The 24,704-nt window shown below is 44.0% G+C and overlaps 1 protein-coding gene across 5 annotated transcripts in view; it reads left to right on the forward strand.

Annotated features, from left to right (window-relative positions):
* The window catches only part of COL4A6 (collagen type IV alpha 6 chain), a 292,729-nt gene that overhangs the window by 247,231 nt on the left and 20,794 nt on the right, over positions 1-24,704 (forward strand). For all 5 annotated transcript variants that reach the window (XM_021932516.2, XM_003918122.4, XM_009198091.3 and 2 more), the window contains exons 14-28: positions 4,345-4,404; positions 5,769-5,813; positions 6,308-6,361; positions 7,198-7,267; positions 8,308-8,415; positions 9,364-9,504; positions 10,400-10,504; positions 12,228-12,388; positions 12,862-13,041; positions 13,610-13,793; positions 19,953-20,024; positions 20,299-20,406; positions 21,474-21,695; positions 22,067-22,228; positions 23,906-24,076. In XM_021932516.2, coding sequence (XP_021788208.2) covers positions 4,345-4,404; positions 5,769-5,813; positions 6,308-6,361; positions 7,198-7,267; positions 8,308-8,415; positions 9,364-9,504; positions 10,400-10,504; positions 12,228-12,388; positions 12,862-13,041; positions 13,610-13,793; positions 19,953-20,024; positions 20,299-20,406; positions 21,474-21,695; positions 22,067-22,228; positions 23,906-24,076 — 1,843 coding nt within the window. The remainder of the gene's footprint in view (positions 1-4,344; positions 4,405-5,768; positions 5,814-6,307; positions 6,362-7,197; positions 7,268-8,307; positions 8,416-9,363; positions 9,505-10,399; positions 10,505-12,227; positions 12,389-12,861; positions 13,042-13,609; positions 13,794-19,952; positions 20,025-20,298; positions 20,407-21,473; positions 21,696-22,066; positions 22,229-23,905; positions 24,077-24,704) is intronic.

The raw sequence follows: 24,704 nt of genomic DNA on the forward strand, positions 1-24,704 counted from the left end.
CTCTGGAACTTTGGCAAGTCACTGAACCTCTCTTTATATCTGTAATTTGACAATGGTCATATTTATATTTTTTATTGGTAGAAAATATTTCTACATATTTATAGGGTGCGTGTGATATTTTGTTACACGCACAGACTGTGTAATGGTGAAGTCAGGGTATTTAGGATATCCATGACCACACCATTTATCATTTCTATGTGTTGGGGACATTTTAAATCTCTCTTCTGGCTACTTTGAAATATACAGTACATTGTTGTTAACTATAGTCCCCCTACTCCACTATCGAACACTAGAACTTATTCATTCTGTCTAACTGTATGTTTGCACCCATTAACCAACCTCTCTCCATCTCTCCCCCCACCCCACTCTCACACCCTTCCCAGCCTCTGGTATCATTCATTTTACTTTCTACCTCCATGAGATAAACTTTTTTAGTTTCCACATGTGAGTGAGAACATGCATATATCTACTCTTTTAAGACACAACTAATAATGTATGCAAAGTTTCTTTAAAAAATATAAGGCTGTCCTGTTCAATAAGATAACCACCAGCCATGTGTGGCTACTGAGCCCTTGAAATGTGGCTGATCTGAAATCAGATGTACTGTAAGTGTAAATTACACACCAGATCTCAAAAACATAGTATGAAAAGAAATCTAGAATATCTCAATAAGATTTTTTACTTTGATGTTAAAATGACAATATTTATTATATATTTGTTTAAGTAAAATGTATCATTTAAATGAATCTCTGTTTACTTTGCTTTTTTAATGTGGCTACTAGGAAAATGAAAATAACATAGTTGCTCACATTATATTTCTATTGGACAGTACAGATATAAAGTACTTTGCAAGTGAGTTTGGGAATAAGGTTTTCACCTTCTTTGTAGAGCATTTCACATAGATTCTAGCCACCTGGCATTGTCCCTGTGAGGTAAGCAAGGTGAGCCAGGCTTATCTCCCTTATACTGATGAGGAAACTACAGCCTCAACGGATGAAGAGATTTGTCCAGAATCACGCATCTAGTTATTAGCAGAGCTGAGATTCAAATTCAGCTTTCTTGAATTCTAGCCAATTTGATGGCTTTTTCCCCATACCATACTGCCCCCTACAGTCCAGTTTGTTCTAATCCCAGGCGTGGTGGGTTTTTTGTCTCTAAATCTCTACAAAGGATTTTATGATCTCCTCCGGTGTTACTGGCTTCACTGGCTCACACTGCCTCCCTCCCCTTCCCTTCCACATCCGAACCCAGAGTATTTCCCCTGCTGCAATTTCAACCCATTCCCTTTAGTCCTGTAAAAGAAAGAGACTGACGACAATGCAGGATGATAAATTGCAGTACCATTTCAAGCTCAGTATTTCCAGTGTTTCAGAGTGTGGGTGGAAAAATAGAAACCCCAGTTGATTGTAAAGACATCAAAGCTGGAAAATAACCCCTTTACATAGAACAGCATGTTTTCATAGGGTGGGAATTAAGAAACCAGAATTCGCAGCCCACTTTGGCACAGATTCAAAGTGTGACCTTGGCCAAATCAGGTAACTCCTTCACAGTCCTAATATCTCTATCTGTTTAATGGGAACATTCATAGGTAATTTATATGAATGCCTTATGACAGAAAAGTTATGAGGAGAAATGTGGTATTGTATTTGTGATACTCTGGACCTTTCAGAGGAAATGTGCTTCTCAAATCCAAAGCCTTCACATCAGCTTTCAATTATCCACACTTACTGAGAAACAAGGCAGCACTGAAGACAGAAATCTCTGTGGAATCCAAAATGTTCCTTTTAACTATTTGTTTTCTTCCTATATGAGTCCAAATCTTTGTAAGAGACGAAGTGCCCAACCTGAGAGATTTGCCCCTCACCTTCTTTCTCTTGGCCCCTCTGCAGTGACCAAACATCCCTGATTTTCTGGCTCAGTCCTCACCTCACACATTTTATCCCATTGTCTCGAGCAACACGCTCACACTTGTAGGCCACAGGTCTTTCCATGGAGGTCGTCAGAGAGAATTGTATATCCATGTGCCCTCTGTCCAAGGGACTAGCAAACACAGGGGAAGGCAAAAATGGAATAGATGAGGGGAGGGATAAGAGAAGAAACTGGCAAATCCTGAGGTAACTATTGAGTAGGAGTAACTACTAGGTAGGTGGGGTTCTTCAATTGAGCCTCCTCAGAACCAAAAAGCATCAGGAATCCGGAGCCCAGGAGAGCAGGCCTGGAAACAGTTAAGCTAGCTCCAGTGAGGCTTTCCAGGCCATGGGTAAGTAGGAGTGTGGGAGCAGCATTTGCAAGATTACTCATGAGGAGGACTGACTGTGACGGGGCCAGTCCCAGGGCATCTTGCTAGAACAGCTTGTTCAGCAGGGTCCCTGTACAGTGCCTCCCTATTCTTGGAGACAAGTTGAACCTACAGCACAGCCAGTGTCTTGCCAAGCTATTTATCTTTTGTTGGCTCTAACCCCCACACACAAATTTGTCTTTTTTTTCCTTTTTACATTTGTTAAACATATTTATTTTTGTTCACACTATAGCACAAGCTCTCAGGCCCTCTGAGAAAGCAAGACTCTTCTGCTTTCTGGAGAAGTAGTACAAGGCCCCCTTATATTTATAACTGAGGGCAAGACAGATGGGGGCACAAGATGGTTCCTGAACATTCTTTCCTTCACCCTTTGCAATAGTCTTGTTCTCTAGGTCATTATTCCATTCAGTTCAACAAGTATTTACTGGACCACCTTGTATGTGTTCAGACTGTAGTAATGGGCCTTGGAGAAAGATAAAAGAGAGTGTAATATAGGCCTCATGCTTACAAAACTTTCATATGCAACCAATCTTTGCACTTTAAGAGTTTGGGGCAGCACGGGCCGCCACAGATTTCATGGACAGGTGAGAGAAGTCTTCTTGAAGTGTTTGACCTCAGAAGCCGACAGACATTCCACCAAGTCGCAGCATGCCTTGGTTTGATGCAGAAAAACTAATATTTTAAATAAGTTTGCATTCAGTTTAACCCACGAGCCTTTCACATTAGAAGTTTAATGTAGCATGAAGGCTGAGCTATTTGATGCACAGTTATATAAATGCAGAAAAGAGAACAGGTAAGTACGGGACCAAAGCCTGCTTTGAATTGGATCCTACACACACACACTCTCTCCTCCCAATAAAAAGACAATGAAAACAACCCACATTAAAAAAACAAAAACATGACTAGCCAAAAGGAAACAAAAATGAAAAACCCTGGGCCCAGAAAGCCAAGGGGTGCTCAACCAGCTTTCAGTACTCATGGGAGCGCACTGAGTATGTATGTAAAAGGAAGAAAAAGCTACAAATAGGATTTGAGCAGGTGAGCCAGGTCACATTAAAGGGACAACAGATGTTCCACAACATTTAGTGTCTTTCCTTCATTGCCTCCTTTACTTTCACAATAAGCCAAAATGTTGTTTGCTAAATCTGTGCTCCAAAAAGTACAATTTTGAACAACAGCACAGTGGCCTCATTTAAGTTTTCTGTGAAAAACTTTGTCCACTTTAGTAATGAACTCTTCTGTATCTTGGGGGCCCAGACATTTGCCTTGGACCCAGAGGGGAGGAAGTTCTTTCTTACTCACTCTGCTTCTTGGAGTTCCTGCTTTTCCCTAGAGAATCTCCAAGTCATATTCATGGCTACAAATCCTCACCTCCGATGAGCAGGGCAAGAGGGATTGGAGACCATCTCACAGTCCCCTTTGGACTATCTCTAGGGCCAGGCAAGAGCCCTATAGTCCCAGTACAGGAGCTGTAGGGTTTCAGACCATGCCTAGATAGAAATGCTTCTTCCCACTGAAAACAATGTTGTGCTCATTATGTCACCAAAGGGGAAAAGCTCTTGCTCTTCCCCCTAGTATCAACCCCCAAGAATTTGCATAATCCTCCATTTGTAGGTCAAATAATCAAGTTCCTAAATGATAGAAGGCAGCCTGTTCTAAAGGAAAGGTTCCCGGAATGAAAAACACAAGATCTGGCTTTCTCATTCAATTTTAACTCATCCAGATATTGGTTTCCTCATCTGTAAAATCAGCAAGGTTAGATATTTAATCATTTCTATGCTGTTAGCCTATGATACTATAAATATATGGAACAGTGTTGTAGGTGGGGTGGGGGGCATTACTTCTAGAACCAAAGGGGGACCTTGAATGAATGGTCCAATTCATATTCAGAACTTACGTGCTTCTCAGGCAGTGACAAGAGACAGCATGGTGAGCCTCCCTAAGGGGAGAATGGAGCTTAATTAAAATAGCCCCCTTGTTTGGATGAAGCCAGGAGACCAATGAGAAAACAAACATTATAACTTGTGGTTTCTTTTTTCATTTAGGGCCTTGGAACTACTGGAGAAAAGGGAGAAAAGGGAATCCCTGGTTTGCCAGGACCTAGGGTACGAACCTGGAATATTACTTGCCTGGGTCTGTCAAGTCACCTTGTCCATTTTCTTTCCTGTTTGCTTCTTCATGTTTTGCAACTTAATTGCCACCTAAGCTTCTCGTTTCTCCTCAACCCAATGGCAGGTTCCTAAGACCTCCTTCTCTCTTAGCCCCATTCCCTTGATTGAATCACTCTCTTGAAAAGGAAAGAGGCACCCTCTACTCTAGGTGGCTCCTCAGGCTATTTATCTCCTTGCTGTCATGTGTCATTGTCTTCTGGGCTAAAGAATGATATGAGTGTTGCCTTGCTTTCATTCCATTCTATTCTGAGGGAATTGAGCACAGAAGTGGCACAGGAATGGAAGAAAGAGGGCCAAGTGCAACCTTTATAGGACAGAAACAAGCCTGGAAAGTTCTAGAACATAGTGAGTGATGTTTGGAGTCAACAGCTTCCAATAATAATCTCATTTGAAATGGAAAAATAACTATTAGCCTCTCTGATTCCTAGCTTCGGGCACTTAGGTCTTGAGCTAAAAGCAGCGGGCCAAGCTTAGCCTCAAAGAAGTAACATTTTAGAGAAATTGTGTTGTTAAGTTGACTATGAAGTTTATTAAGTAAGAGTCCTTTGAGTATTTAGCCATATTTATCCATTACCCTGCCATTTCTTTCTCTACTTTTCCCCCTCCCTTGTCTTGAAAATACATATAATCACCAACAAAGAATGCATTTGAGGTGGAAGACGAGGCCCTCCCATAATCTATTTAAAGATCTCCTGACTTGGAACGAATGCAGACTAAGTATAATACCACCCAGCCCTTCTATCAAATTCCACCTACTACTTAAACTGTTTCCATTTATTTGGCTCTTTAAAAATGCTCCATGTGGCTATTTAGCCTGATGGATTAGTGCTTAGAAAGAAGTCATTAGGCCAGGCGCGGTGGCTCACGTCTGTAATCCCAGCACTTTGGGAGGCCGAGATGGGTGGATGACTTGAGGTCAGGAGTTTGAGACCAGCCTGGCCAACATGGTGAAACCCTGTCTCTACTGAAAATACAAAAATTAGCCAAGCGTGGTGACGCATGCCTATAGTCCCAGCTACTCAGGGGGCTGAGGCAGGAGAATTGCTTGAACCCTGGAGGCGGAGGTTGCAGTGAACCAAGATTGTACCACTGCACTCCAGCCTGGGGAACAGAGTGAGACTCTGTCTCAAAAAAAAAAAAAAAAAAAAAGTCATTAAGCCAGGTCTAGGAACATTCGCTTACCTGATTTTAGGAGCTGCTAAATCCTGAACTCAGCTGTACAACTTTGTTATATAAGTCTAGTGGCTTTTTCTAGGTAGCCTATTGATTTTTCTAAGGTGTAACTATTTTCTTTACAGGGTCCCATGGGTTCAGAAGGAGTCCAAGGCCCTCCAGGGCAACAGGTATTTTGGTTAATATCATTAAAGCCTTCGTGTATAAAATCCCAATTAAAAGTCCCCCTTGCTTTACTTAACATGGCCAAAGGGAGACATTACTTATAATGCAAATTGTTCATCTCCCTTTTTTTTGGTATAATCTTAGCCACTGTCCTCTTTTCTTTTCACTCAAGAACATGGGTATCCAGTGTCAAGTTCAGTGCCTTGCCATTCCATGCTGTGGTCATACATCTTTGGCATGCTATCAGGGACTAGCAAGGCCAGCCTGCTTGTATCCGTGTCTAGCCTTGTGGCCCTTGTACCTCCTAATATGTAAATTGGCTACTTACTGCCATATTGTCTTCTGGGAGATTTTACAGCTTCCAGAGTCAGATAGAAGCCACACATACCCTGCAATGTCATCCAAGATCCTTGTGCCATTTGCCCTGGCTTAATCCAAAGACCAGACCCTCTAATGCTCCCATACTTTCAACTTAGTGGTAACTATGTTTCTGTCACAGGGCAAGAAAGGGACCCTGGGATTTCCTGGGCTTAATGGATTCCAAGGAATTGAGGTAAAGTTGGGAAGTGAAAAATCCAGGGTTGGTAGGTAGAAGGGTGAATTACCACAAATGTCTGTATATAAGATGAAGTATTTTTAATATTTTGACCTTTTAAGTTTCAATTTTTTCTCAAGAAATGCATGTAACCTACTTTGAATACACAAAGCTGCTAATGAGCATTTCTTAGATACTACTTGATCGGTGGTAAACTAAGGGGCAGGGGCTGGTGACAGCAAGTCCATTCCACAGATGAGGAAAATTTTATTCATATTGCTTAGAATTGCCAACTGTTGGTTTTATTATTGTTTTAAATTCTCTACAGACAATGCATCCCCTTTTTGCCTACACCTGGGGCATATAACTGCCACCATCACACCCTGGATATGCCACTGTATGTGTTTTTGGTACCTAAGTCTGTCTTTGGGGAGTATTAGAACTCCTTTAATTTCCTCTGCCAGACATCATCCACTAACAAGGGTTGTGATGGTAGTAGAGGCCCAGGCCTGTTAAGAGTGGAAAGAAGTTAAAACTCTGTTCTCTCCTTAGCACTACTTAGGTACAGTCAAGGCCCAGAGCAGACTGTCCTTGAGTAGAGTTGCAAAATAAAATTGGGATCCCCTGTCCTTGACAGGTTTGCAACTGAATGTTAGGCCTCTGGCCTGCTTTGTGTCACCTTCATCTTAAATTTATGGGACTTTGAAATTAACCTATGGACTAGTTGACCCTGAAAATCCAGGGTTATAGAAGGAAGAACCTTTCATTTTCCTAGCGATGGGCTTTAATGGCACATAGATCTTGGGTAATAAGGACATGGAAACATTTGTGTTTAATGTACTTAATCTTTGCAGGGTGAAAAGGGTGACATTGGCCTGCCAGGCCCAGATGTTTTCATCGATATAGATGGTGCTGTGATCTCAGGTGCAACTTCTCATTAATTTGAGTAGAAAATAAAGACAGGAAGTTAAATCCTATATCCCCGGTAATTATTAAAGGATACTTAGTTACTCGATTGTTGCTAAACTTGACACACCCAAGAGCCCCTCATGGCTCCTGAACTTGGGTAATAAAGCTAACTCCAATCTCTTGGGCAGAGAAGCCGAGCCTAGCATCCTGTTTCTGTGTTGAGTCCACTAAGCCTAGGATTTGGGTCTGCCTGGGCCTGAATTTGGTGAAAATGGTTCTCTTGGCGATGCTTTGGGAAGGATGGATAACCACCCCCCAGCTGGGCTGACTTCAGTTTGATACTATGGAATACTCAGGGCCTCATGTAGGTGATTCTATGCATGCTTGAGCTTGACAATTTCATAGGAAGTGGAAAAGTACCTTTGGTTAGCGGAGCAAGTGGCTGAGAGCCCTCAAGAGTATGATGCTTAGAAAATCTGTCTTCATCTCTCCTTGTCCTAGTTATTGTGTGTGCCCAACTCTTCCCTTTACCTTCTCCAAATATTGAGATGCCCAGTATCTCCAGCTACTTCTTGTTTGACCAAAGGCTTCTACTGTAGTTACTCTTCCATGGGTCTTCCCACTTATCTCTCTCCTCTCATCCTCTAAGGCCCATGCCTGGTTTGGTATTAATATTTGACAGTGGCTTCCTGTGTGCCACTCACAGGAAACATATATGTGTAACATAAATAGTGGACTTCAACATCTTAATCCAAATGGTAGACATTTTAGGCATTACAGCAGATTAGTGGTAGAAGAAGAAGTACTTACCAGAGCTTACCATGAAAGGCAGGCCGAGGCCAGACCAATTCTTAATACACTAATGTTGGCTCCAGAAGGCCCCTTGGCTCCAGAAGACCAATTATCATGTGAGGCCATTAGCATGAGAGACTTGGAAAGGGCAAGAAAGGTACTTCTAATGCCAGGACAGCTCCCTGCACCTCTTCTTGGGCATTTTGTAACATCTGTGGGCCTCCTCTGCCTTTATTTACTGCTGTCTTTCATTACAATGCCAGGTAATCCTGGAGACCCTGGTGTACCTGGCCTCCCAGGCCTTAAAGGAGATGAAGGCATCCAGGGCCTGCATGGCCCGTCTGGTGTCCCTGGCTTGCCAGCATTATCAGGTAAAAAAAAAAAAAAAAAAAAAAAAACTAACCCATCTCCTGCGCAGATCAGTCCTCTATACACTGTGGTTCCTAGCATTCCCTTCTGTACCTCTGGGTTGGGGCACACACCTAGCCGAAGTCAAAGAAGAGGTAGGTTCTTATAGTCAGTAGGTTCCCGACTGCCAGCCCAAAGCTAACGTATGTGGGGGCTGGGTGAGCAGCTTTTGTTTTTGGCTTAAATAATGTATCATAGCTGGACAGGCAATCCTAGACTGTCACTGAGGTTTGCAGCAACAAGAGGGGTCCTGGGTTGAGTTGCTGGAGCTGTGTCACCCTCCTGTGGATATGCCATCCCAGTTGATGCTTGCCAAGAGGGACTAGCAAAAGCCCAGATGAAGATTTATACCCAGAACCTTGCTGTAGGATTCAGCCAGGTACTGAATGGTCCCAGGATCCTGTGGGTAACACTCTTGAACTAATCACATCCATATGTCATTCTATAGTGACATGTGGAAAAAGGCATGCCAGAGTCTGGGATGCAGTGATGCCCCAGATATAAAGCTCAACTTTTACTTTTAAAGTCACCAGTTTCTAAATTCCTTGGAGATGGGCTGCTGTGAGGATACCTATGGTTTTAAAGCAGTCACCTGGAAATGGTACAGCTGGCCCCAGCACCAAGTTGGGAAAAAATCAAGAAGTGAAAGGCTAGAGACCCAGATTTTCTTCTCAAGTTTGCCACTGAGAAATGCTGGGCCCCTGATCATGTTTCCTCTCTTCTTTGGGTCTCAGTTTCCCAAGAGATTAGGCTAATTGATCCCTAAGGATCCTTCTAACTCTGATGCAAGAGAAGGGCAAATGCTTCCCTAAATTCTTCCTTGGATTTGTTTCCAACGTATGCCACAGATAGGAATACTCCAGAGAGTGGGGTGATATAATGAGCATTTGTGTGTGGGCTTATTTTTCCAGGTGTCCTAGGAGCCCTAGGGCCTCAGGGATTTCCAGGGCTGAAGGGGGACCAAGGAAACCCAGGCCGTACCACAATTGGAGCAGCTGGCCTCCCTGGCAGAGATGGTTTGCCAGGCCCACCAGGTCCACCAGGCCCACCTGGTAAGTTACTCATTTCTCTTTTGGTCTCAAGACTCAGATGTGATCCAGACTGGAGAACAGTCATGATTTTTGAGGGGGCATCTCACAGGTGAAACGGCTAAGCCAGGATACATGATAATTGCAGAGGGGCAGCCATGAAGGCCCCATCGTCCCTGAGTCAGATCCCTGCCTCTACCAGTTATTGATAACAGCAGAGTGTTCTCCATCAAGGAACAAGCAAACTAGGGCCTAATGCCTTCCAAGTTTTGTACCCATTCCCACTCCATCTTTCACTGTTCTCAGCCTTTAAGTCTGTTTTTTCAGCTCCTAAAGAAGCAGCATTGGTTATTTTGAGCTTGCCCTGGTCCACAAGGCTCCAATGGGGTGGGCTGAGAGACTGAGAAAAAAAGAAGCCAAGCCTGGACCCTTGAGGTGGCTGCTAAAAGCCTACACAGGGCTTGTCCTTCTTAGATCTCCTACTTGAGTGTGAGATTCTAGATTCTGAGAGAAAAGCTGGAAATGCTGCCCAGAATGTTTCTTTGTACCTTAAAGCCCATATCCACTGCAGCTTGCACCTCTTTCCTCTTTTGTCCTAAGGGAGGTTTCTGGGGTAGACATTGGTACTGCTGAGTTTTAGAAGCTACCTTGTTCATTCCTCTAACCCCGCTGTCTAGTACAGTGCCTGGAACATAATGGACATTCCATAAATATTAGTAGAGTGAATTGAACCAACAGAGGTCCTGTTGACTCCTTGCTGCAGATTTGGGGTCCCGGTCTTGAATTTTATTTTTTTGTCTCTGCTGTGGTTGTTGAGCCTCAAGGACTTGGGCCTTGGTGATTGAGCTGCTGTGGTGAGTCAGGGAAGTCATCAGGCTTATACAAGTTGCTAATCCTTTATCTGTTTTTTTACCCAAAGGTCCAGAATTTGAGGCCGAAACTCTACACAACAAAGAGCCAGGGTTCCCTGGTCTCCGAGGAGAACAAGGTCCAAAAGGAAACCCAGGCCTCAAAGGAATAAAAGGTGATTTTATCCCCTTGAGTTTCTTGGTCCTCCAAACTCCTTAGAGAACGCTTTATGGGGAATGAGAAAACCAACAGCCTGGGGAACCTAAACAGAAGCAATTGTGGATCTTGTTTGGGGCTTTGATTTTAGGATTGTTAGAAGTGCTATATTTGGGTCTCTAAGACTGAGGCTAGCAATGGAGGTCACACAGGACCAAGTTGTTCGCAGGCTTCTTTTTCTTTCTCCTCTACCTGCAGCCCAGGCTGTTAACCAGTGCATGCTGCTACCCCTCCCAGTTTGCAAGACCAAGGATGTAAGTCACTTATTACCTTCAGCCTTAAGCAAAGTGCTCTGAACAGGTCAAGACCTGGGACTCTGAAAAACCCAACTGGCTCCAGGAAAACAACCCTAGCCCCCACTGGTGTTGGAGAACCGATCAATGACCGCAGCTGCCTTTGGGTCATTTCCCCCTTCTGTCACTTACTGTGAGGGGAAGATGCTCAATAAGTCAATTCATTATGGTTGTGGCCTAGGCCAGGGTGGAGGAAGAAGTGAAACTAATGATGGGAGAGGGGTTTTGGGATGGCCTAGGGTTCAGTAATTCAAGATCTCTAGGAATGAACTGCTTTCCTCAGGCTCAATCAGAGAAGTTCTAACTTACTCCTCTCCTTTCTCATTGCTCTGTCATAAAATGTCATTACCTAAGTATATAGAGGCTGGTTAAGAAATGCCTGAAAGCTTATTCTCTACTATTCAGGTCCCAGGCAAACTATTTGATGGAAAAGGGCATTAAATTAACTTAGATGTTAATTTTGGCCCTTACCTAACTCACTACAAAGCTGGTGTATTTCTTGATACCATTCACAGTCCTAAAAAAGGGACATTTCTGATGCTCCCCATTCTGTATTTCCATGGAGCTGAAAGATTTTCTCTAAGTATGGAATAGTGATAGGGATTCTCAAACTTCATTATACATGAGAATCACCCAGGGGAGGTTATTAAAAATTAGATTATTTGGTCTGGCCTCCTGAGACTGAGTGATTAGGACTGAGATAGGGCCCAGCAAGCTGCCTTATAAGCAACCATCACAGGTGACTGATGCAGGATCACATTCAAGAAATACTAATCTGAAGAACAGACTATTCTCTTAAGAGTTTTAGGAATCATCAGTTTTCTAAAAGTAAGAAGGGGCCCTTCAGAATCTTAGGAAATTCAGGGTCACCGATGTTGGCACCAATTCTCATTTTCCAGACAATAAGCACGGAAGATATAGGGAGTTGGACCATAGTGCTAGTGACTCCTTGATACCTCTTCAAAGGTGCTTTGTTGAAATCCCTATCATTATTTATTTGGCATTTGTCTCAACGTGTACAAAAATATGTACACATTTGTGTCATGTGTACAGAAGTCAGGTGAAAAGACATTTTCGTAAAAAAAAAAAAAATCTTTGAGCGGCTTGAATTCCAGACTCTCCGCTGGTTAGTATAGGTCAGTGGTTCTCAACTACGGCTATACTTTAGACTTACTGATGGCTGAGCCTCGTCCCTGACTAACAAAATCTGAACCACTAACACAGACATACGCTGCTGGAGAGTGAACCAAGTTTATTTGAGTGTGTTCTCTGCAAGCCTTCAGATTGCCTCCATGGAGTTGTTCAAGTCACAAATAACCACTATCAATTCTTCATTCTTCTTAGAAAAAAAAATGACCCACTTCATTCTATGTTGTCTTTTTCTCCCAGGAGACTCAGGTTTCTGTGCTTGTGACGGTGGTGTTCCCAACACTGGACCACCCGGGGAACCAGGCCCACCTGGTCCACGGGGTCTCATAGGCCTTCCAGGCCTTAAAGGAGCCAGAGGAGATCGAGGCTCTGGGGGTGCACAGGGCCCAGCAGGGGCTCCAGTAAGTCTTGCCAAACTTTGACCCTGAGGATGCAATGGAATCTTTCCAGTGCCCTTCAATCCCCCCAATTACTTTTCTAAAGTGCATACAAGAGAGGTGGGATTAAAACAAAGTTTTGGGGTTTTGATCTACAACAGGAAGTCTAACTATAGAGTCTCTTAAAGTCCTTTCTGCTTTAACCTACCGATTTTCCCTTCTCTCTTTCCCCACTTTCTTCCTTCCACAACATTGTTTACCTTTGCCTAGCAATGTGCTGGCCCATGAAGATAAAATAGGAATTAAGGTGAGGTTTCCATCTTCAAAGATTTCAAAATTTACAAAAGGTGCAGAAATAAATGGGCAACTGTTATTCAAGATGACAACATAATCAGTGTCTATAACAGTGCCAAGGTTCTGCTCTAAGTCATAATGCTAAGTGCCAGAATTCTATGAAGTCTGCACCTTCTGACTCCTCCCTCTTCTCTCTTTGTCAGGGCTTAGTTGGGTCTCCGGGTCCTTCAGGACCCAAAGGAAAGAAGGGGGAACCAATTCTCAGTACAATCTCAGGAATGCCAGGGGATCGGGGTGATTCTGGCTCCCAGGGCTTCCCTGGTGTAATAGGAAAACCAGGCAACGATGGAGTACCAGGTCTACCAGGTCTGCCAGGACTTCCGGTAAGTTGATCGTTCCTGGGTGATTAGCTCTACAGATCTTTACACCTGACTTTGTTGGGGGGTCTGATGGCCACTGGACCATGAAACAGGGAAGAACAGAGTCTAGAGTACCTTGTCCCGCCTCTGCCACTGAAACTTTTTGCTTTTTGATTTTCCTTTATGTAAAGTGGGAGTCATTTTCTCAGAATGGATCATTGTCTCATTTGATAAATGCTAGTAACACCTGACCATATGACTTAAAAATACTTCAGCTTCTCAGCAACTTTTCTCCTCAAGTAATCTAGCCACTTTCTGTGATCTCTAGGGTTGTTATTATCCTGCTCATTTCTTGCCCTGTCTCCTCACCCCTATCCAGAAACTTTTGCGTTGTTAGATCATCCAGAGGAGACAAGATTCATATCCACTAACTAAAGTCAAAGGAGACTGATTGATAAACTATGATGATGATAGAGAATTTTAACAAAACACAAAGCATTGGTCACACTGGCTACCTCTTTCTTGTAGTCAGAGGACTGTCCAGATAAATCTCTGAGTTGAATTTTCATTCTTTTTTTTATGTGTTGTCTAGGGTGATGGTGGGCAGGGCTTCCCAGGTGAAAAGGGGTTACCTGGACTTCCTGGTGAAAAAGGCCATCCTGGTCCACCTGGCCTCCCGGGAATTGGGTTACCAGGACTGCCTGGACCCCGTGGGCTTCCTGGAGATAAAGGCAAGGATGGATTACCGGGACAACAAGGCCCTCCTGGATCTAAGGGTGAGTCATGGAATCAGATGGCTTTGGACTTGGAAATTTGACCCCTTGTAGAGTGGATATGACCCAGGTGCATGAAATGTATCATAAGAAGAGACTTGTCTCACCATAATCAGTACTTTTAACCCCCTGAGGGATTTGCATGTGAAAAAAAGTATTATGATTGTATTGTGGTAAGCTTAGGGGACAGAATAATACAGATTTCCACTCTACTTAGTGAAGGACTTCCTACCAAAGCAGTCTGAAAATGTAACAGAGCTACCAAGGGAGGTTATGAGCTCATAATCCCTGGAAGAGTTCAAGAAGAAGATGGATGACCACTTATTGCAAATGTCATCAAAGCAATGGGTGGGAGATTGGACGAGGTGCCCTCTAAATTGTGTGGTAATATCATCAGCTGGGAAAAACCTTTCCTCAACTCATGGAATCTCAGATTGGGCAGAAATCTAGTTGCATATAGTCTAATCCCCATTTTATCCCTTAACTCCTTCCTTTTTATATAACTTCTTTTTCTACTTGAATTTTAGGAATCATGTGTAACAGTCCTGCTTATGGTTTATGAAGGTGCTATGCTAATAACTAGTCTTCAATACAGCCAGAACAGCTGTTCATCCCAACTTCTGGGTTTCCACAACTTCTATGGTTCCATCAGTGACACCACACTTATAATAATCTGAAGTTTAAAATTTTGAGATTATCTCTTATTTCCTTTGCAATTCCTCTTATATTCTTTCCTTCTCTTCTTGCTACTAAACTCTCATTATGTCATGCCTAGGTTTTCAAATACCTATATGCTTGTTGGAATAAGTGGTTGGATGGATGGATGGATGGATGGATGGATGGATGGATGGATGGATAAGTGAGTGAATGACAACAACTTCCTAAGTAGTTTTTACATTCAATTCTATTATGAACACTGCAGCCAATCTGTAAAGTGCCAATATCATCATGTAACTCCCCTAGTTCAAAGCCACATATGGTACCAATTGAATAGAGATCATATAATGTCCAAACTCCTCAACCTGGAATTCAGAAGTCTCCAAACATGGATACAACCAACCTTTTCAACCTTATATAATGCTCTTAATTGAAACAAAAAAACTAAGATACCAGTCTTCTTCACTGTACCCAAACACAATGTGTTCACTTCCAGCTTCAAGATTTTGCCGTGTTGCCTTTTTCTGGAGTGCTCTTCCTCTTTGTGTAGTCATATCATATTCCTCTTTCAGGGTTCAAGATAAACCCCACTTCTTCCATTAAGCTTTCCCTTGGCCTCCACAGTATGTCATTGCTACTTAAATTATATATCTCCTTCCATTAATGCTTTTACTTTCCCCATCCGCATTGTAAGTCTCTTGATACTAGGGATGGTAATACTTCTTAGAGTCTCTTTACATGCCTAGCATAGTGTAGTGTTCCATAGGAGACTAATATTTATTTGCAGAAGAAAGAGCCTTCCCAATAACCAAGGGGCTATTTCTTAAACATATTTCTCCTGTTTCCACCTTATCATCTTGAAGAATTACAATAAAAGAAGACAGGATACCAGGTCTTGCAAAATTTTATTTATTTCAAAATCTATTTTTGCGATTCGGTGTAATAAGGTTGATGGTACAGGTTAAAACTTGATAATTCAAAATTCTTAAAACTGAGTCAATATTTCATTTAACAAATTAATCATTGTGAAGGTTGTAAAGACGTTTTCCTTTTTTTTTTTTTTTTTTTTTTTTGATGAAGTCTCACTCTCACCCAGGCTGGAGTGCAGTGGCATGATGTTGGCTCACTGCAACCTCTGCCTCCTGGGTTCAAGCGATTCTCCTGCCGCAGCCTCCTGAGTAGCTGGGATTACAGGCACCCTCTACCACACCTGGGTAATTTTTGTATTTTTAGTAAAGACACGCTTTCACCATGTTGGCCAGGCTGGTCTCAAACTCCTGACCTCAACTGATCCACGTGCCTCAGCCTCCCAAAATGCTGGGATTACAGATGTGAACCTCTGCTCCTGGCCATAAGGATTTATCAAATAAAATCATTCTGCCTGTTGGAAGTCCTAGTGTTAGCTATAGCTCTGCTTCTAGCTCTGTTCCCAGAGACATTACTCATGGTCATTCCACTGCTCCTCCCCTAATTGGGTCTTCACTGTAGATTAAACCGTTTTGCAAGCAACAAGGTTTTAAACTGAGTTATAATAACATGACACTTATAAACTTACACACTTTCAAGTCTTCTGACTATTATCAACATTTTAACTATTTGAGAACCTGCTGAGTGAACAGAAGGAAGCTTGCAGGACCATTTGTATCTCAAATATCACTAGTCCCTGGACACAGAAAATTTTTAGGAATATGATATGGTAAGCTATAGCTTGGGAGATGCCTTATGCAGAAAATGTTTGTCTTATTCCATTTTCTGTTGCTACAACAGGATATCTGAGACTGGGTAATTTACAAAGAAAAGAGGTTTATATAGCTCATGATTCTGAAGGCCAGAAAGTCCAAGATTGGGCAGCCCATCAGTTGAGGGCCTTGTGCTTCTTCAGCTCATTGTGAAAAGCAGAAGAGTACGTGCAAAAGAGTCCAAACACTAAAAGCAACCTTGCTTTATAACAGCCTGCTCCTGTGGGAACGAATCCATTCCCTTGAGAAATAACCCAGTCTCCTGAGAAAGAGATTAACCCATCCTAACAACCTAATTACCTCTCAGAAGCACCACCTCCCAACACAGCCACTCTGGAAACCAAGTCTCAACATGAGTTTTGGTGGAGACAAATCATATTCAAACCATAACCATGTCCTTCTTGCAGTATGAAAAGTTTCAAGAAATTACTTTAATAAAGAGCGTTAGCTTTCTTTTCTATGACAACCAAATATAATTCTTCAAACTTACCTTTTTTTCTGCACAGTTTTAAAAACAAATAACCCGGTGGTCCCCAAACATTTGCACTGTAGCCATTTCTGTTGCTAGAAAAAAAATTAAGATGCTATTCCTGAATGTGCCCACTCCAATCAATGGTAGCCCAGACTAGGACAGCTGCATTGCCAGGAAAGAGGATGTAATCATCAGAAGCCTTTCAGCCTACTAGTGTGAATTATTAAAAACTTTGGGCAAGCAGACAACTGGCTGTTTCCAAAGAGGCTCTGTTCCAGATGCTTATAGTAATCAATCACCCTGGTTATTACTGAACTGTGGTGACTGTGTGCTTGATCTCATGTGGGTGCCAGTGCTCTCCACTCAGTTCAGACAGGGGATTTTGTTGGTGGGCATATCTGGGCTGCTGAGAAGACTTCCCTTGGGCCTCAAGGAACTTCTGTCCCGGTTTAATTTTTTTCTTCACTTGATTGCTCTAGGTGACTGCTGCTGCAGAGAGAAGGTTGGTAAAGGAGACTTAGACACAGAGAGAGGTGAGAGCTAGCTAGGTCTACAAGCTCTCAGACACCGGTCTTAGCCAAACATCCCTTTTTTGTTTACCTTTGTCTCAGATAGTCACGATGGCCTGAGCACCACACTGGATGCCCTGTTTGGGGAGCAGGGAGCCTAAGGCTGGGATGCAAAGGCTGACACCAACACTGCTTCAGAGGCTCCATAGCACATACCTCTTACAGCAGGCAGTACGGGATTGAGTGGGCATGCAGTCTCTGAGAGGGGCTGATTTCCTTCACCATGCATGTCGATGGCTTGGCTGACCTCCATCTTAAGCAAATTCATTTTCTGAACTTTACTGGGGCCATAATCTGCCTTGAGAGGTACCTGAAAGGATCCACACATGTCTGAACTTTACTCATTGGGCCCAGAACAAATTGAGATGTTAGAATCTTGGGAACCAGAGACTCTTTTTATTCTGAAAATGGATTTGGGCATTAATGGGAAAAATTGTGAATAAGTAGCTCATTTGTTGCAATTACTAAACAGAACATGGGTAGAGCAGATTTCTGCTTTGTTGAGAAGGCTCCGAATTCAGGAATGTAAAGTAGAAGACAGTATAAAGGAAAAGAGCCAGATACCAGTATGACTTGAAGTCCTTCCGTCTCACCATTTTGAACCTCTGCTTACAATACACAAGTGTGGTGTGGCACACAGGTGTGAGACAAAATTATTGAGAGAAATATGCCATTGATTTCCTCTGGTTTCTAACCATCTTTCCTTTGACCATTATTTTTCTCATCCTGGAACCTTTCCAGATGCCTGTCCTCAGCTTCATCTTCTAAAGGCTTTGTTTTTATCTGGCTGTCACAGATGAAAAGAAGCAATTAAATCAGTCTGATAAATTAAGGATGAATGGCTTAATATTTGGACCCAGCCCAGGGATATTTTTATTTTACTAAGTTTGTTTCCTAAGACATAAAACAATGGAACTGTCATGTTAGAGTTTGACACATTAGAGCCAATGGGCTATTGAGATTGTTGAGGGCAGGAGAGTCTTTTGCAGGATCCCTCTCATGACACACCCTCTGGAGGAAATTCTTCAGCCTAACTCAAAGAGCCCAGGCCTGAGCTAAGCACAAGGTTGAAAACCCCCTCCCAATGAAGCATCTCACCACAAAGTGCCGGCCTGTAGAGCATATTTCCATAGTAGGGAAATAACTATCAGAAATAGCTCTGTCATCTTGATGTCTGGTAGGATGGAGGTGGGTTTGACCACCTACGGAGGAGGATCCAGGCCTACAGCCATCTGTTCACCTCTGGAAATATGACTATAGAAACCTGAAGTCTGGAAGGCAGAAAGTGCTACCCAGACTACAAGCAGTGTCACTAACCTGGCGATGGCCTTGCAGGAGCTCCACTGAGTACTCATTCTTACATAAGATAATAGTTCAAGATAATAAAAACTATTATTAATTGAGCATGTACCAGAGTGCTAGACACTGTGCTAAGTGCTAGTAGCACAGTTTCATGTAATCCTCACAAACACCATATGAGAAAAGTAGAAGTAGTTCCCATTTTGCCATGAGGCTCAGAGAGGTTTAAGTATCTTGTTCATGCAGCTGGTTAGCAGCAGAACTAGGATACCAGCTAAGGTCTGTGGCTTCAGAGTCCAACTTGTTAACCAATACATTATACTGTTCAATTCCCAATCTTGATTTAGGAAAATAGAAGTGGGATCAGGGGAGGAAAGCCAGTGAGTTCAGTAAGCAGTTTGAATCATAGGCTGTGTACATATTTTTCAGAAATGTAATTTGTGATTTAAATACAGGCAAAAGCTATAGATGTTTATTAAAACTGTTGACTCTGTAGTTTAAAGCAGACCTTGGGGGATTGTTTTAATGAATAGGCAAGACTTATATAATTAGCATATCAATTGTTTGTAAATGGCACTTGAGGGAGCCCGCAAACAATTTGTTCACCAGTATTTTATTAAACCTCCCCTCTGTGATCTTATAGACTCTTTTTATTTGCATTATGAATGGGCAAGGGATAATTTGCTAGGGGAAGGGCTATGCATGCCAATTTTGACATCTTGAATGTTGAAATTGCTACTTTTTCTCTTTGAGTAGCAGAGTTGACAGTTTCAAATAAGGAGCTGAGGAAAGGGTCACCACTTGCCTGTCATGGACAAGAAAGCAGTCTTAAGTGTTTGCATAGTACAGACATACTGGTACATTTGAGCAAGGACAATCAATAGGTTTCAGTAGATCCCAAATGAAGTGCATCAAAAGAACCCAGTGGTTTGGGGAAAACCTCATTCCAAAGAAAGGGTAAACGTGAGAACTTGAGGGATCTTGGCTTCAAACCCTCCAATCTAGTCATATAAGCATAATGCACCCTTAGGACTAACCCCCAACACCCATCCTAGGGAGAGGCTCTATCTGTGGGCAGGGTGAGTAGGCAATTGCTGTTTGCTGCTGTTCCTGCACAGGCAATCTCTAAGAAACCTTGTTAGGCAACATCTGCTGCATAGGTGACTGTTTGCCCACTGGGCCTCAGTGGTTTGATAAGTGATATCCTAGCATTTGGACACTAGGAGCATTCTCATCTGTAAGCAATTGTACTGGGTGTAACTCCCCAGAGCTAATGATGCCAAGGTTTTCCTATGTGGGCTCCCAGCTGCTGAGTGGGAAGAACTTGGCTGTCCCATTAAATGGAATAGAAGTAAAGGAGCGCACTAGGGAGAAATCTTCCCTGACTCAGTGGGTTCACTGAATGCATACGTGTTACCATTTACAGGAATCACCCTGCCGTGTATTATTCCTGGGTCATACGGTCCATCAGGATTTCCAGGCACTCCCGGATTCCCAGGTATGGAATGAGGCCAGAGAAAGCCACTAAACACTCTCGTAAGGGCCATGAGGCAAAGGAAGCAGAGGATAGCCCAGTAGTATTTGGGGATCCACATTCCTCCTGAGGGCAGCCTTGAGGATTGAGGAAACAGGATGGCTGCTGGAGAGGGCAGTGTGGGGAGGTGAGACGAGGAGAGGCTCTCCAAGATACTGGGATTCGTGACTGAACATCACAAATCATACCCAGCACACTGACTTTCCTTTCCCCTCACCGCTTACATTTGGGTTTTCAGGCCCTAAAGGGTCCCGAGGCCTCCCTGGGACCCCAGGCCAGCCTGGATCAAGTGGAAATAAAGGAAAGCCAGGGAGTCCAGGATTGGTTCATCTTCCTGAATTACCAGGTAAGAAAAGGAGTGTCTCCTCACCTGCTTCTTTGTGTGTGTGGGGGGGGGGGGGGGGGGGGGGGGGTTGTGGTAGCCCTCTGCCAATTACAGGAAGTCAAGTTTGCTCTCTGGTGTAGGTAGGATGGTTTAATTTTATACCCTGGCAAGACACAGCACACAGCCATAGAAGGACAGCATATTAGAGCAATAAGGACCATTCAAAATCAGCTGGGGCAACCCCTTAACTTTCAGATGAGTGAACTGAGGCCCAGATGGGAAATGACTTGTCTGAGACCACTAAACCACTAATGACAGAGGTGTAACTCTGCCAGGTTGTCTGTCTGCCAGTTCTATGAGTTTCCTGGATCAACTCCTTAAGGGTCAGTGAAAAAGACTGAGATCAGTCAGAGGGAAGCTGTCCATTTCTATCCCTTTTCTCACACTCTCTTGTTCCAACTTGAGCTTCATGATTCTTCACTGTACCAGTGGTCCTCAAACTGTACTCCATGGGCCAGCATTAGCATCACCTAGGAACTTGATGGAAATGCAAATTATCCACCTCTCCACAGGATCTGCTGATCATAACCTCTGGGGATGGGCCTGGTAATCTGTGTGTTATCCCAGATGATTGTGATGATCGCTCAGGTTTGAGAACCACAACTGCTGTAGGGCTGGGGGCTCATCTTGGACCATGTGCTCCAGGGTCCCCTCCACTACCCTCTCCCCACCCAAGAAGAGGGAGGCATGACAGCAGAAGCTAGAGAACTCCAGAAGAGGTTGAGCTTTTCTCAGGATGCTATGGGGTGGCGTGTGTTCTTCGACAACTATACGACCCTCAGAAACAGGTTGTGGACCTCCACCCACAGCCCCAACTCCCAGAACTAGAACCTCCTCCAGGTCGCAGGGCCCAGTCCCTGCCTCTGCACAAGGCCTCGCAGGAACAGAGACTCCTGACCTTCAAGAGAAGTCACATACATTATTAATATGTTAACTTTCATATTAGAAAAATCTGTCTCAGAGATCTGTACCCAGACAAATTGCTTCTAAACAGCCATGGTCTTTTATGTTCATCTTTTTACATTTAGGATTTCCTGGACCTCGTGGGGAGAAGGGCTTGCCTGGGTTTCCTGGGCTCCCTGGAAAAGATGGCTTGCCTGGGACGATTGGCAGTCCAGGTTTACCTGGTTCCAAGGGAGCCACTGGTGACATCTTTGGTGCTGAAAATGGTGCTCCGGGGGAACAAGGCCTACAAGGATTAACAGGCGACAAAGGACTTCTTGGAGACTCTGGCCTTCCAGGACTCAAAGGTGACTCTTTTTGCCCCAATTATTGAACAATCTACAGAAAGCCTTATATTAATTTGTATACTTCCATGAATACTTGCATGAATCTGGGGTGATGGTTTAATTAAGGGGTTAAAATGAAATATTTTATTCTGTCCCTTCCTTTTGTGAAATTTTCCTTAAATGGCCTGAGCCAACTTTACTGTCTTAGTAATTCCAAAAGCGACCATAACTAATAGTCAAATTTCTTGCAAAGACTGGCTTACGGCTGGGAATAGCAACAAGGCTGGAGCTGAGAAGACGGTGGCACCTGGGATGTGTCCTGGAAGTTGGTTTGCTGACCCACTCACTGCTATCTCTCCAAGCTGTGATCATTTGCCCTTCTCTTTTATCAGGTGTGTACGGGAAGCCTGGCTTGCTAGGCCCCAAAGGTGAGCGGGGCAGCCCTGGAACACCAGGACCGGTGGGACAGCCAGGCACCCCAGGATCTAGTGGTCCATATGGCATCAAGGGCAAATCTGGGCTCCCAGGAGCACCAGGCTTTCCAGGCACCTCAGGTAGGTCCTTCAGAAGAGGAGTCCCACCTTGACAGACTTCAGCTAGGCCCTGGGCCCAGATGCGCTGGGGCGGGGGGGCAATAGCAGTAGTGAGACATGGTCAGAATTTAGAATGAGACTTGACTTTCCTAAGCTCTCAAGTTTCAAATCTCAAGTCACCTTTCTAGTACCAAGCAGGACAGATTGCTGCAGGTTAGCTTCCAAACTATTGCCACAAATCTTTCCCCTCCCCCGGCCTCCTCCATGGCCTCATGCCCAGTTTTCAGGTTTTAACTCTCCCGACCTCCCCAGTTAAAGAAGCCACCCTCATCGTTGAGGGCGTCTAGTCCATTTCCACTGCCTTCACTGGGGCTGTGAGCAGCCTGCTTTTGGTTGGGGAGAAACTCGAGCAGTGTGACCACACCGGCAGCCTGCCTCTCAGGCGAGTGTGCCTCCAAGGACCCACGGCCAAGCGTCTTTTACTCAGCAGTGGGGCCTGACACTTCCTGCTTCCAGACTTGTGTTTACAGCTTTGCCTTTTTCTTGCACCACCCTCCACAACCTGCTTCGGTAACTGCACCATTCCCAACCGCCCTTTACTCCTGGCCTAGTGACTGAAGTTGAGTTATTTGCAGAGCCATTAATGTCCTTTTTATTCCCTTTGTCTCTCTGTGTTTCTGAGATCTTCACATAGGCTGCCTCAGTGAGAAAACACAGCACACAAGCTCACAGACTAACACCCCCACTGGCTCTGCCCCTCAGGAATGTATCTGATTATACACTATAACAGGGCCTTGCTTACAAGGCCAGGGATCCCCGAGCTCCTGCTGTGGGGTTGGCTTCCATTGAATTTTTCCCTTGTTGTGGAGTCCCCTTCACAGCCTCCCATTTGAATCCTGGGGCTTGCAGCTACTTGATGCTTTTCAATCCATAGAAAGCCAAGTCAGCCATTCATTTGGGTCCTTGGGGACCCAAATACCTCTGTCGTCATTGATTTAATCCTTTCGTTTTTTAATTTCCTTGCTTTGTACCTGAACATTCCACTTTGGCAGCAGCTCAGGAGGTTAATCCCATTGACCAACTTTAAAGCGTGGTGAAAGACGTCTCAGAATACCTAGGAGACCAAATGGGCCTTGTGGGTTTCTACAGTACTTGGCACTAGGGGGTCTTTCAACCTTAATGCCAAAGAACTGGCTGACTTAACTGATTGCTTGAGGGATTAAAAGGGCAGCCCTGTATCCAAGGCTCCCTGGGAGGCTGAAACAACAGCTCAGCTTTAACCTCTACTTCACCGATTGGCTCAGGAAACAGCCATTGTAGTGTGATTCAGACTGGAAGTACCAGGAAACTGGAGCCTACTTGCCACCCTGGCTTCCTAGAGCTCCATTCAGGGGCTAAAGTGTAAACCACATTCACAAAGGGACAAAAAGTTATAATCAGAAGGGGTTTGCTCTCCCTGCCAGCTACTGTGCCACGCTGGAAGTAATAGCCATTGCTGTGGCACTCTGGGTAGTAGACACTAACACTTCAGCCAACTGAGAACTCTGCCTGTTAGCAGTTTGCATGTGCTGGTGTTAAAGGGCCATTTACAAAACCTAACAAACCAAACCAATCAGAAGCTATGATATAGGCAGTGACCCAGATCTGGCCAGAGCCTCACTTGACAGCTGTCCTGTGTTCTCTCCTGTGCTGATTCAGGGCATCCTGGAAAGAAAGGAACAAGAGGCGAGAAAGGCCCTCCTGGATCAATTGTAAAGAAAGGGCTGCCAGGGCTAAAAGGCCTTCCTGGAAATCCAGGCCTAATAGGGCTGAAAGGAAGCCTAGGCTCTCCAGGGGTCGCTGGGTTGCCAGCCCTCTCTGGACCCAAGGGTAAGTGAAGTGATCAGTGAAGCTAAAAAGGAGCATTTCAGCTGGCCAGCTTGCTCCTTCCTCTCTGCCTAGGAATGGGAAATGGGGAGGGAGTTGAACAGGGCTTTTGTGTCAAGATAGTTGGACAAGGCTAGTGCTAAAGGGGGACCTCTGGTCAAGGTGAGTCACCCTCACTGCCTGCTGGGTGGAACACTAGACTGAGTATCATGGTCAGCAAAGCCCTGGGCAGTACCAGCCACACTGGGTTTACTCATTTGCATAGTCCTACCATGGAGGCTGAGAGCATGGAGGCTATCAAGGTTGATACCTTGATAGCCATTGGTAGTTGTAAAAGTGGTATCTCCATTTAAAACCAGAGAAAGTGAGTGGTTTAAGGTCACACAACTGGTTAGCAGCAGAACCAGGCTAAAGCTCATCTCCTTGCCTCCTGGCCCTAGGCTTTTTTTTTTTTTTTTTTTTCTGTGTCACACATGAGCTATAACTTGGTGAATCATAAGAGAGGGGCCCACTTTTTTTTTTTTTTTTTTTTTTTTTTTACAGAGTTTTGCTCTTTCGAGTGAAGTGGCATGATCTCGACTCACCGCAACTTCTGCCCCCCAGGTTGAAGCGATTCTCCTGCCTCAGCCTC

Source organism: Papio anubis, chromosome X (genome assembly GCF_008728515.1).
Source record: "Papio anubis isolate 15944 chromosome X, Panubis1.0, whole genome shotgun sequence".
Classification (NCBI taxonomy): domain Eukaryota; kingdom Metazoa; phylum Chordata; class Mammalia; order Primates; family Cercopithecidae; genus Papio; species Papio anubis.